Genomic DNA, 14,846 nt, shown 5'->3' with positions numbered 1-14,846 from the left:
ACAACACTACTCAGTGCATGGTGCAATGAAACATCATTGCTAAGCAATAAGACTAACAGGATACAATACTGAAATACAAGAGGCTTTCTTCAGGAATTTTCGTGACAATAGCTATGAGCAAGCAGCGGCTTTTTCAACATGAAAACATGACATTGACGGGGGTGTGTGGGGGAGAGAGGAGGGGTGTCAATTGAATACTTTGTAGTCTTCACAGTCGGAGGAGGGATGATTCTCTTCAAAATCATCAAGGGTCTTGGCTTTGTCAAACCATCCACAGACACCACTCAAAACCACGATTATATATTTCACCTTGAACTCCAGTCATGTCCAGGCACATGCACACATAGCGACTAGGTGGTGCTCAAGCATCTGGCCTTTTGCCCTGGATGAAAAAAAGTGCTCATTTTGCTGCAGCCCATTTTTTCCCCCTTTCTTCATCAATTTTACATGTTAAGTGTTTTGATGGGCCTTTCTTTGACTCCTTGGGAGAATTGTACCTTCCAAAAACCTGCCAACGTGCCATTTGAACAGGGGTGGGTTGATTTTCTTATATCCAGTCAAGCCTCCCTTCACCTCCTTTGTTAATAGTTGTATTATTGACTGCGTTGCGTGTGTTAACAGAAAGAAATACAAAAAAAATAATGCATAATCTGTAGTTTTTACAGAAAAAAAAAATAAAAAATCTGGCACCTGAATTGCCATTGGTAACACTGCCATAATTCAACACTGGCGCAATGCATTCTGGCAAATGTGTTGCTTCACATGATTTTTCTTTTTTATGGCCACTGAATACTCGTTTCATTTTATTTCTTATTATTCTTAATTAATTCTCTTCTGTATTACATACAAAATATTATTTTATGAACAAATGGAAGAACATATAATGGAAAATTGCGACGTAACTTAGCGAGTAATGCTGTGTCGGATATATAGGGGATCAAAATAGAAGTTTATACTACCATCCATCCATTTTCCATACCACTAATCCTCACTAGCGAGGAGGTGCTGGAGCCTATCCCAGTTGACACTGGGTGAGAGGCGGGATACACACTGAACTCGTCGCCAGCCAATCACAGGGCACATATAAAAGAAAAACCATTGGCACCTATGGACAATTTAGTCTTCAATGAACCATTATATATTAACCATGCATATTTTGGGGATGTGGGAGGAAACCAGAGTACCCAGAGAAACATTTTTTTTTTACCCAGAGAATTTACATTCATTCATTTCCTTTTTTAAAATTTGTTTTACAGTTTATTACAATTGTTTTCTTCATTGTATGAATAGTTTTGACAATGTGACATTTCTTTAAAATGTCTGTGGACGTGTCTGTGGACTATTACGGTACCGCTCGGTCAAAATACAGCATGTGTGTTTGAGTTTGTCAGCCTGCACTCATTTAGTACTCTGTCGCTAAAATTCTCACCAAAAGTCCTTTTGGTGAGCACTATGGAGGCAGCAGCTCGGAAACGATAACCGAACACAACGTGACCGCAAATGCATTCGCGTGGTGAATTTGCATAGTCGGAGCTAATACGCTGAGTTGCAAGCTGAGAAGTGGATGCTTCAGTAGTGGTTTTGAAAGCGGGAAGGTCTTTCAGTACAGTATCCAAACACAACATCTTATATAAAAAAAAAAAAAAAATTTTTAAAAAAAAGCTAGCTCCCAAAAACATCCACAAGGGATACAAACACAGTTAACAGTCCAGACAAGTCCAAGCATGCTACTTGATACAAACATCTCAAATGGGCCGTCTCCTCTCCGGTTTAATATATATATATATATATATATATATATATATATATATATATTGCATGTTGATTGATATGCTATATTTTACAACTGGCACCTCTCAAACGGCACATCCCTCCTCCACTACACTGACACTAAGCAGGTGAGCCAGAGCGACCAACAAGGACAGCTCTACCTTTGACATAGTCTAGCAGGTTCTATAGCATACAGTACACTTTTACATTTTGGTATGTTCCCTTTTAAATGTCCGTCTGTTTGGATATTTAAATCAAGTTATTTCATTTTATCCATAGCAAAACGTGAGAATACTTGTATTATTCTTGTTTAAACTTTTTTTTTTTTTTTTTTTGGGGGGGGGGGGGGGGGGTCATCTTAGATGTTTTTTTTTTTTTTTTTTTTTTTTTTCATTATTATTATTCTCAAGCAAGATGCACACACAATAAAGGAATGGTTGACGTAAAGAGGAAAGTAAGGAGGAGAGAGATTCGATGATTGGGGGATTTTTAACTTGTCACTTCCTCATCTGGTTTGTTCATGGCCTTGAGCTGCTCCAGCAGGCTGGTGGGGGTAAAGATGTTGGTTGATCCTGAGGACACACACAAACACACCAAAGGCCAGTTACATAGGTGCATTAACACAAACACAGAGGAAAAATGTGTTTTCAGCTCTTGCTATTAATTACTCGTTGTACCTGTATTGTATGTTGAACAGGGAGATAGAAACACTGAATGTGTAAATGTTAAGTTATGCAGGTCCCAATAACTAGTTTTTGGGTTATTGATCTTTTTCCATTCCTTCACCACATTAATCTTACCACTACGTATTCTCCACCAGTCGAATACATTTGGGGGAACACAAATGTACCCAAAAGTATGTTTCAACCATCAACAAGTGGTCTGAGACGCAAAGACAAAGAATTGAGTCTGGCGTGAAGCCCTGCAAATTACCTAATCGCGGATGCTTTTTTGGAACCTATTTGCTGTTTTCTGTTCAGACCAAAGCAATAAGCAATAACACAATAACGTCTTTGGTGCCATCTTGGTGTCAAGTTACTTTGCTAAAGTGAGTTGAATAGCTTCGTTTTAAACAGAAGTAGTCCTTTGCAGCCATCATGTGGCGTGTTGGTGCCAATGAACTATGTTGAAGTGAGTTGTGGAGTTTCATTTCGACAAAAGTAGGGGATTTGCTCCCATCTTGTGGCATCTATAGGCAATGATATACTTTTTTTTAAGGGTGGGGCGTTGATTACTCGCAGATTTTTGCTCTTCGTGGCAGGGCGCAAGTCCTTATCCCCCGCAAATAGTACACCTGAAGTTACTTGCGACTTTAGCAGACACACATACATCGGTGACACCGAATGTGTTGCCAAAGTTACGTTAGGTAACATTTTACTAATAACAGAGGTTAACTTATTTTTACACTTGTTTGACAAGTAAGAATGTTCAAAAAAGCGATGGGTGTTGGCGTATCTCTAGTGTAACTCACCTTCACCAAGTGGTGAACTTACTTTTACACTTGTATACCAGTTAGCAATGTTAAAATGTTCATTTAAACACAATAACGGTTATAGATTTCCATTATTCCGTATGGAAGAAATTGTTCCTAAATTCCAACAAATCAGATGTTGACAGGCATCCCATGATGCAATGTGTTTGACCTTAGTAGCTCTACTGTACTTTACGTATCACTTCCAAAACATAAATTGTCACACAGAACAGCATAGGAATAGCTGTTTGCATATTTTTGCTGCAGTTGTGAAGGCATATTTACTTTTAGGTCACAAGTTAATGAAGCCAATTTATATTCATTAGCACTAAAGTTATGTAAACATGAGCATTATTGCTAAGAAAAAAATGAGGTGTCCAGGCTGGTCCACCAACATTTGTAAGGTACTGTAGGTTTTGTGGACAATGACAGAGACGACATGCGCGGATCACAAGCCAGTGTGCCATCAAAATGCTTTTGAAATTATTTGACGGTGAGAAATATTACATTCTCTAACTTTAAGGCCTTGACACAGGCATGCAGCCTACCAAGTGTTGTCAATATAAATGAAGGTCAATTGTTGGGACTGCGCCAAAAAGCTTGTAAAAGCATTTATTGTCAGCTGTACATTTGAATTGAGGGATAATAATGTAAGATGAACTTTCAAGACAGCTGAAGACACATTTCACACTTTTTTTTTTTTTTTTTTTTTTTTACTTTCTAGGTGCAGGAGTGGAGTAAAGCAAACGTCTTGTCAAATTTGGTACACCCTTACTAACAATTTCATGTAGAATTTCAACCCAAGTTCTTTCTTACAAAAAATAAAATATATGTTTTACCATTTGATTTACTCCTCACAACACACAACAATATTTGAATTGGAGTTGTTTGTTTCTACTGCAAAGCTGCATGTCGTCTTTCCTCCACTTTCCCTGTGAATTATTTGTCCAAATTCCCCAAAAATGGCCAAAAATGAACAGAAGCAGCAAGTCCAGTTCTGGCTGGATCATCATACAGGGTCAAAGGGGATTGTTTGACTCCAAACATGCTGCTTTGTGCCTCAGAAACAAACAGCTTTTTGACTAATTAACTACAATACTGACTTCTTGTCCGTAGATAAATCTAGACCTAAAGCGCATAACAAACACAAATACTTGCTGTAAGTAAGTGATGGCCATTTTGTGTGTTGAATGTAAAAGACAGTATGCGCTGGAGCAGACATACTGCTGACTGAGAAACCATGAATAAAAAATTGTTCGGAAATGACATCGCTTTAGCGGCTACGTTAGGGATGAGAATGATGTGCTGTGACGATAAATTCCTTACAGAGATGATGACTGACATGGCAATGAGTATTATTTATGACCTGCTCCAAGGATGCATGTTTGTCATATGTAATATTTATATACAATATACGGAAGAAAAAAAAAAGTATAGTATAATGTCAAAACGATGGGATACAGTATTTTAGTGACTACTGATCAACTTCATTTAACTCATTCACTTGAGTTTGCAAACTTAAAATAGAACTGGCCATTTTGACCCATTGTGTATGCACAAGGCCCTTGGAAAGGCTATACAGGCGAGTGGTATGTGCTGCTGTATAAGCCAAAAATAACCTTTAATGCGTAGAGAAAAAAAAAACCACACACATCAAAAAAGTTCACAAATTAACTTGGCCTCAAAACAAAACAAAAACTCTCACACAGATGGTGTGCCAATTGTAAAGCGGCTCACGCTGAAAATAACAGCGACATTTTGTCACATTTAGCTTCAAAGAATGTTGAAAAAAAAAATGGCTTGAATTTTTGAGAGTCACTTTTCTGCACATTCACGTTTTTTGTCAACTTAATCATCCATCCATCCATTTTCCACACCGCTTATCCTCCACTGCGCTGGATGGAGCCTATCCCAGCTCACTCTGGGCGAGAGGCGGGGCACACCCTGAACCGGTCACCAGCCAATCGCAGGGCACATATAAACAAACACACATTTGTACTCAGATTCACAACTACGGGCAATTTAGAGTCTTCAATCAACCTACCACTCATGTTTTTGGGATGTGGGAGGCAACCGGAGCACCCGGGGAAAACCCACGCAGGCACGGGGAGAACATGCAAACTCCACACAGGCGAGGCTGGATTTGAACCTGGATCCTCACAACTGTGAGGCAGTGGTGCTAACCAGTCCTTCAACATTTAGATTTAACATTTGTATTTAGAGTCATACTGAAGATTTAGATTAGAATTTCAAATTTAAATATATATTTAAATATAAATGTTAAATGTAAATGTTATATATACATATAAATGTAAAATTCTATTTACATTTTTGACAAATATTTAACATTGAGATTTAACATTCAGATATATGTTTAGCAATTAGATGTACCATTTATATTTAAATATATATTTAACATTTAGATACATGTTTAACGTTTAGATTTAACATTTAGCACTAACATTTAATATTTGGATTTAACTATTTAAGACAATTGACAAATATTGTTGTAAATGTGCAGCAAAGTGACAGTGAACAGTTTAAAATGTGACAAAATGTTGCTGTTATTTTCATCGTGAGCCACTTTACAAATGTACAAACAGAGGGGGGAAAAAAACATAATTACCTATTTTCTGTAAGACCTGTTTTTTTTTTTTTTTTTTACTAAGAAAGTGTAAAAAGTGTGAAAAGAAGCTCAAGTCTAAAAATGGAAGCCATCTCAAATCTCGAAACGCTGATTGGCTCTGCCATGCAATAAGTCTGTTGCAGGTGTGGCTGACTGTGAGAGTTTTTTTTTTTTTCTTCTTCTTTTTTGGTGTGTAAGAGTTCCTTGTGTGAGAGAGGTAAAGTGTTATTTTGACCTATGCGGCACCACGCAGAGTGGCATCAATGGCAGATATTTGCTGCATTTTATTATTAGTTGTTAGGTCGCTAAAGCATATCAGGTGGAGCAATGCTACGTAGCCACGCTGTGTCAGCAGAGAGGCGTCTCACACACACACACACACACACACACACACACACACACACAGGCAATCCTTGAAGAAAATAATTTCACAATTCAGGCGTTGCTTTATCATCACCAAATTGGTCATATGCAACAGCACTCTCTGCTGACGAGCCATGGGCCATGTGAGCATGTGATGATAGTACAACACAACATCAAGGGAGGAAGGAGACTCCTCCAATGAACTTCAACCATGTCCTGAAAGAAATTAAGGTGATTGCCGTGGTCAAGGAGTCATTACAAAAATAAACAGACAGTAAAAAAAAAAGTGATAATAAAGATGGATCTTGGGGTAGATTAAATCTGAAGTGAGCGTTTAACGGTGAGCATTTATACCATTGAGGGGCGATTTAATCCACCCGGCAGAGATGATAGGAGGAGGCAGCAGGGATGGGGGTTGGCCAACCCACTCAAGCATGGCCGCTCTTCAGTATAGAATTCTCTTTATAGCCTTTATTATTTTCAATTCACGCGCATATGTGCAGACAATTTTGGGAAGGTTCTCGTTTTGTCACGGCGACTGCATGGCGTCTCATCCTTCTTCTACATTTTATGCATTAAGAAACTTTTGAATGACTGGTCACAACTTCAGGTACACCTAAACAATATGATATCCAGCACCAGAGGTGCATCAAAAAAATTAAATAAAAAATAACAAATCTGCCTTTACAAGGGTGACAATTGTCAGTTTTGAGTAAAACTGTCAGACTCTACAGTATAACAATATGTTTAGTATTTTCATTGTACAGTCACTGACCCCCTGCTATATCGCGATACATCGTTCAGGCCCATGGTGTATAACAGACTTTTAAGTAATTGTTTTTTTTAATGAGTTTTTACAGCAGCCAACTGTCTACAGGAAAGTCTGAATTTAGTGTGGTACCACATTGGCCACATCATGCCATGTACGAGGTCTACTGGAAGACATGCAGCATAATTAAGAGCATCGAGAAGCAGCAGAGAAGGTCCCCAACTAATGGGCGTTGTTCCCACAAAGCGGAGACAATACAGGACATGCCCGTGACCATCGTATGATCTGTTTGTATGTGTTACGGCGCAGTGTGTGTTAAAGTAGCAGTCATTTGAAGAATTATATGTACCCCAACAGCTAAGCTTCCATTCGCCCATTTCACATTATATGTTAGCAGAGTTTCGCTCAACAAAATTAAGCGATTGGGTTGAACACTTCAGTGTTCACTTGTACAATGTTTATTTGTCTTTTGTTTTATGTGATGCTGCTTCGTGTGGGTTAAAGTAGCAGTTTTTAGAAGGTTTCTAATTATCATGACATCAATTTCCGTTAACCCATCACTGGTATTGAGAAATATATGTTAGCATTAAGATAGCAGAATTATGAAATTATAAGGTTTGGTTGAACACTTAGATGTTTAAGTATACATTATTTAATTCTTGTTTCATGCATCAGTTTTATTGGTAAATATGAAACTATCACACCGAACAGTCAGTTGTTTATGTATTTGTTTTTATTTTGCTTTGTTTTACTCTGCTGTCTGCAGCGACGTCAGCATTGCAAATGAGAATATGTTCTCAATTGCCTTACCTGGATAGATGGATAGATAGATAGATAGATGGATAGATAGATAACTGGGAGGCTCAAATAATTTTTAAAAAGCTTCTTTGTATTTGTACATAACTCTATCACTAAGGTACGCCAAGACAGTCGTTAAATTAATTACAGTAATCCCTCATTTAGGTTCTGGACCACCCCCGCAAAAGGTGAAGTCTGCGAAGTAGCGACCACATATTTTGGGGATTATTTATACATATTTTAAAGATGTATGAACCTCCCCAGAATCTGACTAATCTTCCCCACACTCCTATTAACCTCTACCATACTCACTGAACAGTAAATATTTGGATGTCAAACACTTCTAGGGAATAAATATAAAACAATCAAATAAAAAACAGTAAATTGGGCGGTAACTGGCATGTCTTCTTGTGCCACGTGACGATGTATTCTTACACATCATGACGTTGGTAACCTCAAAATGTCGTATGTCGGGACCATGGTAAACGGCCGACCCCTGTATCCAGTATAAGGGTTGTCATTAGTATTTGTAAAGGAATAAATGTTGATAAAGCTCTTGTACTGGATTGTGAATCAGCATCAACTGTGTTGTTTTGAGTCGGTGACTTCACTGGGCAAATTAGGGGTCAACTTTGATACATTTCTAGTAATAGCTAATTCTCTACATGATGAGGATTTGGTCGACCGATATGATTTCACTGTATGATGAGCACAGATGTTTGGACTTAGCCAAGAGTAAAGCCGATGATTTTGGCTGACTTTGAGGCTATATCAGATCCTGATAGAGCGGCCTATGTGATGAGAAAAGGCCATGAGGTACCCATCCCTGGGTTTCACGAAGAGGAGGAGGTGGTGGAGGTACATAAAACACTACTGAGTGATTAAAAAGAACCACAAGGAAGCCCTTGTGCTGTTAAAGTTCAGAAAGGGCTTCTTGAGCGGCTGCCTTTACTTTTTCTGTGTGATTTCTCTCTCCCTCCCTCCCAATCTGTCTCTGCCTCACTCGTCTGAGGCGTCTGCGTCCTCAAAGGACACCCTAGTGGACTCTCGGAAGTCAGGGTGCTGCAGGTCCGATAAGAATTTGGTGGGGGTGAGCATGTGGGTGGAACCTGTAGGAGGAACAGAGGTGGCTTCACCACTCGTCTCTCAACACATGCCAAGGCCCTCATCCACTCTCTCCAACAAACAAAGGGTTTTGTAAAGCAGCCAACCGCTCACACAAACAGACACAGACACTCATTTTCTTAACGGTCAAGAGTACACACACACACACACACACACACACACACAAGGATATATACATCGTCAAATGTTGCACAAAAACAGTTGGGATGCAGAGAGACACAAAAAATAAAATTAGAGACAACAGTTTTGAAAGACAAGAGCGGAAGCAGAGCAAAATAGGAACATAGAAGAGAGCAGCACAAAGAAGCATTAAGACAACAGTCCAGAGGGGCGTGACATTAAGGGCTGTTATAACCTAAGACACAACGCATAACAATAGACATGTTGTAAGGGTTGTTAACACTTCAGTGTGATTGCCATGCAGTATTTATAATTTATATTTTGTAAACTGTATGCTACAATGGCACAAGTGAGTATGTATTGAACTGATATTCTTGCCTATATACAGTACTTGTCACTACAAGTATCCCCAACATTTATAATGATTTGGTATCGCGTCAATCAATATTTTACATTTATTTGGAGACTGTATATACAGTCAATAACCACACATTCGCAAAATTGTCTATTCATTGATTTTTGGGGGAAGCTATCCTCCATTATTCACAAAAAAAAAAACCCTGTTCACGCTTTTTGTGCTCAGGCCAAAGCAAAAACACATTGTTTTGGCACCATCTGGCGGCATCTTGGTGCTGAAGTGAGTTGAGGAGCTTCATTTAAAGGTGGCATTTGCAGTTAAAAACAAGAAACACTTTTTGTCATATTTTTTAAAACTGTCTGTATGAGGGGACAGTAGAATATTAAAATGATCTTTTGAAAAATCATCCCTCTCTGGACCCATCTAATTTAATTTTGATTATCGTTTACAAAAAATACAAAAGGAGACTATTGTTTCTTGGCCGGATTTTTTTAACTCGAGGTAGCAAAAAAAAGTTAAAAAGAACAAATTGGACAGCTCTCGAGACAAAAAACATAAACATATGTCACGGTGGTGTTCAACAAATACAAATGCGGTGCAGCCATCCAACACCACCGTCACCATCCTCATTAGGTCGACATGTAAGTTTATATCACCCCTCAATTGATTGTACATTCCAAAGAAATACAATATCAAACCACTAGCAATGGCTAAGATCGGCTTGTTTACTGCTCACGTTCACACAATGCACCTCTTGTACACGTTTGTGAGGGGCATGACTGAAAACGCCACCTTTAAACAAAAGCCGTCATTTGCTGCAATTTGTCGCATCTATAGACAATTGGGGTACAGCATAAACCTTTTTAGGTGGTGTGTCAGAAACTGCGAGATTTTTGCTATTCATGGCTGAGCTTGGCCCCTAACCCCCGTGGGATTCATTGTATATAATGTGTTTTTCTGTTTGTGTGTGCGTGCTTTGTGTGTGCTCCGCGCTCAGCCGACGGAGCATGGACACGGGATAGTTCTCTAAAGTGGAAATTACGTTAACATGATTTGGCCCCAGCTCCTCTGGCTGAGTTCATCAGCCAAAGAAACAGCTCTGAGCGTGTCACTCGAGGCTTCAGTAAGTCAGCCTGGTCAGTGAGGAGCGCTGGTGAGTGGAACTCAGTACCTGAGGAGGTTAAACTGCTTACAACATACAAGGCCTTCACAAAAAAACTGAAAATGTGGCTAGTTAACACCTATAGCTGCCAACACTAAAAGACAAGTATGTTATGTTTTTTTTTTTGTTATGAGTAAAAAAAATATGGTTTTATTCTCTCTTAATAGTATAGTTTGATTATGTATCCTGTATTATATTACATTATATATTATATATTGCTTTTTTACATCATGGCCAGGGGACTACAGATGAAAACTAGCCTTCTGGCTAATTCTGGCTTTTTTAACCATGTGTACTTCATGTGTTTTATGAAATTGCATTGTCCCCTTTCAAAAATAAACTGATAAACTGAAACTGAAACGTCCATAAAATCCAAAATATTGGGGCAATTGTTAAATTTCAGATTTCAGGTTGAAGTGGGCATAGGTAGAGATATCCATATAAATTTATTTGGTGATTGCTTGCAGTTCTGTGGCATTACGTGACGCTGAGCTTTTTCTATATAAGAGGTAAACTCTTTACTAGGGCTGCACGATATTTTGTTTGAGCATCGTCATTGCAATGTCCGTGTACGCAATAGTCACGTCGCAGGGTCTGCTGCGATGTTGGTGTACTGTAATATACAGTGAATCAACTCTAATATTAAAGTGACCAGCAGAGGGACCTGTTTGGACATGCTAATAAGATTAGCACCCATGTTATGATAAATTATAACGCCTCAAACAACACACGGAGCAGCCCAGAGTGCTGTGTACTTATATCTTTGTATGATAACTATGAAAGAGTATGCGAGAAACAATGTACACCAGCTGCCAGTTCCTATTACGCTCTTCAGAATAAAGCTACTGTAGGAAGCAGGCATGTTGCAGTTGCATGAGTCCGCGAGGTGCGTTTAGGGACACTGCTTGAAAGGGAGCAAATATGGTCCATGATTCTTTAGTATTGCAATATATAATTGTAAAGAGAGATTACGAGGAAAATTATTTGTTGTATCAGAATGCTTTTGTTAAAACACTGCATGATCACACTGTGATAATATTGAATTTATTTAGTTTTTTAATATAAGAGTAGATAACATCAAATATTTTGTGAATTTAGTCAGCCAGAGCTGCTGGGAATGCAAAGTTAACAATTTCCTTTCACCATCGTTCCTGTCATACTGGGTTGCGTGTTTGTGTTTGCATGTTAAGGACTACAGTCCTGTTTTTCTTTTTATTCCTCATTTAAAAAAACAACAACTTTTTCCTCATGTTTTTTAGATTGTAGGGTAAAAGCTGCAGCTGGCTACTAGTGTTGTCTGAAGGCACGCCAAAAATGGGGAAATGAAATGCCGCTATTTTGAGGGTCAGAGCCCAGTGGAAACATACAATATTGAAAAAATTAAGACCTATGAACTATTTCATTTTTGAACCGGTGAACTTAGTTCAAAATGTTTAATTATGAACGATGAAGATTCATTCATTCAGTAATGGTGAATTGAGCTTTGACCTTTCCCAACACTGATCATGAATTATTTCACATCGCAATATATATCGCAGGTTTAAAAAAATTGCAACGTCATATTTTTCCAATATCGTTGCAGCCTTCCACTTAACGTCCATAAAATCAAAAATATTGGGGTGATCGTTCTGCTATTTTCAGAAGTTTGACATGGCCATAAATAGAGATATCCACAGAAATGTTGGTTAAGATTGATTTCAGTTTTGTGACATTGAGCTATGTTGAGCTTTTTGTCTATAGTGAGCATATAGAGGAGTCTCCAAAACGTCTCCAATTAAATCGAACATCTTCGATTTCACTGTGACTCCCTGTCGACTCGGCTAGTCTCCAGGGGACGTAGCGGAGACTAAAGTCGCCATCAGGTCACCAACTAGTCTCCAGGCCAGTGAGATAGGGATCTTAGGATGCATCGTGACAGTAATTGGTGGGTTAAACATTTAGGCCACATTTGAGTACTTCGTAGTTGTCACTGTAAAAAGTTACATTGGTCATTTGGTGGTGGAAGAATTAGGGGGCTTTAAATGAAAGCATTTTGAAGTCCCAACTATTTGGCGATTCCCCAGTTTTTCCCAACCCGAGGTCCAGTGTGAAAAACATTGATTCCTTCTTAATGACATTTTAATACTTTGGGTAGAGAGCTTCGTCATTCACATTTCCTACATGCGAGGCCTGCTTCTTTCTCTTAGCCCTTCCCCTCCCCAATTGCACTACTCACCAATGATGGCTTCCCACTTCCCGTTGGCCTGTGTGACCTCATAGGCGCAGCGCATCTCGCTGAAGGACACTCCCCCAATAATGAAGACCATGACGCGTGGGCCGGTGCGGTATTCTCCGGGTGTCTTGTTCTTGTGCCAATGTCCATACCGAGCACTGCCAGGGAGCACAAGCCTGCCACCTTACTCTTTTCTTGGGATTGTGCATTTTTGCCACTTGCTACGCCACCATAACATTAGGGGGTTGAGCATCTTAAATAGGCAAAATGATTTGCTTGTGTTCCTTAACTTGAAATGCACTACTAACTGTTGTTATATGTGACCGGCTTAATCAGTGTCTTGATTGACCGTGAATTTATCCATGGGCTATTTGGTGCCACCAACCAAATGCCGGAAAGACTCTACAGTATGATTTTCTCTGCATTTCCTCAGCATGCCCCAAATGCAAACAAACATGACACATTGCAACATGCATGGTTGCTACTGTGGAGGAGAGGCAGTAAATGAAGAAGATTGGTTTTATTCCTAATCAATAATAATCAGAAGCTTGCGTTCAAATTTAGATACAAGGACAGTGGAGCTGAGCCACAAAGATGAGTTAAAAATACTGATGGTTTATGTTCAACATGACCTGCTCATTTGTTGTGTGAAATTGTAAGCCCCAGTTCTGAGGATAAACTGTACTGTATCGAGATATAAGACTGTTGCAAACTAAAATCTACTCCCCATTTAAACTATCCATTCCTCCATCCATCCATTTTCTGAGCCGCTTCTCATCACGAGGGTCGCGGGCATGCTGGAGCCTATCCCAGCTGTCATCGGGCAGGAGGCGGGGTACACCCTGAACTGGTTGCCAGCCAATCGCAGTATTTAAACTATACTAAAACATTATTTTAGTGCAGATAATCAAATCTGTCTAAATCTATCAAAATGTGTGGTTAATGTTCATTGAGTCAGTGCACATAAATTTGGTTAGCGTGACCATCCAGTCATTAATGTAGGACATTTCCACAGCTCATCAGCACCTACCGACTTCTCAAATATTGATCTCTGGGGCTCATCTCCTGTCCCAAATTACTATTGATCTGTCACCCCCATTTATTGTGACTAAATGCATATCACTTTGTGTGTGTGTGTGTGTGTGTTTGTGCGTGTGTGTGTGAGTGCGTGTACCTGACAGCAGTGGTGCTGAACGAGGCAGAGGAGCGGGTGGAGATGTAAGGGTAGTGCTTAGTATCAAGCTTATCATCAATGGCATCCTGCAGAGGGACAAGACAAGACAAATCTATTTTTTTCAATAATTAAATTAACTCACATAAATGTATTTATTGTCTACTAAGTCTACGACAGCATGAGTAAACATCTTGAGAATGTTTTTCATGCTCCCTTTACAGTGTAACACAAGGTAAATATCTGGTAAATGCATCGCAATAGTGCTTAAATGTGAATTTCTTGATAAGATACCACAATAACCTTCTACACAATGAGAGCACTATAAGAATATAATCAATATACAAAAAAAAAACAAAAAAAACATAAAATCAAAGCAATCACAATGAGAGGGATTTGTGTTTTATATGTATTTATATAGCAGATCTTTATGCAAACACTAATTGTAATGTTTTTTTTGGTATTTCATTTGAAATAATAGTATAGAAACAAGAATTTAGGCACATATTCATTGACTACCTGATTAGAAAGGTGTCATTTAATCATCTCAAATTCCATCCACCCATCCATTTTCTGAGCCGCTTCTCCCCACTAGGGTCACCTATCCCAGCTATCATCGGGCAGAAGGCGAGGTACACCCTGAACTGGTTGCCAACCAATCGCAGGGCACATACAAACTCACAATCATTCGCACACACAGTCACACCTACGGGCAATTTAGAGTTGTCAATTAACCTACCATGCATGTTTTTGGGATGTGGGAGGAACCCGCAGTCCCGGAGAAAACCCACGCAAGCACGGGGAGAACATGCAAAGTCCACACAGGTGGGGCCGGGGATTGAACCCCGGTCCTCAGAACTGTGAGGCAGACGTCCACCGTGGCGCCTCATCTCAAATTCTT

The 14,846-nt window shown here is 39.2% G+C and overlaps 1 protein-coding gene across 3 annotated transcripts in view; it reads right to left on the bottom strand.

Annotated features, from left to right (window-relative positions):
* The window catches only part of stxbp1a (syntaxin binding protein 1a), a 46,344-nt gene that overhangs the window by 565 nt on the left and 30,933 nt on the right, over window positions 1-14,846 (bottom strand). Inside the window, exons 17-20 of one of the 3 annotated variants that reach the window (XM_061698700.1) lie at window positions 13,949-14,034; window positions 12,778-12,932; window positions 8,750-8,906; window positions 2,252-2,342 (exon numbers count right to left, since the gene is read on the bottom strand). In XM_061698700.1, the coding sequence (XP_061554684.1) occupies window positions 8,797-8,906; window positions 12,778-12,932; window positions 13,949-14,034 (351 nt within the window). In that variant the 3' untranslated portion in view covers window positions 2,252-2,342; window positions 8,750-8,796. Of the gene's footprint in view, window positions 2,343-8,749; window positions 8,907-8,953; window positions 9,041-12,777; window positions 12,933-13,948; window positions 14,035-14,846 lie in introns of those variants that run through there. The other 2 variants (XM_061698701.1, XM_061698702.1) reach the window with 2 other exon arrangements.

Source organism: Phycodurus eques, chromosome 15 (assembly GCF_024500275.1).
Source record: "Phycodurus eques isolate BA_2022a chromosome 15, UOR_Pequ_1.1, whole genome shotgun sequence".
NCBI classification, from domain to species: Eukaryota; Metazoa; Chordata; class Actinopteri; order Syngnathiformes; family Syngnathidae; genus Phycodurus; species Phycodurus eques.
Note: the sequence above shows the minus strand (reverse complement) of the source record. Positions and strands in the feature narration are given on the sequence as shown.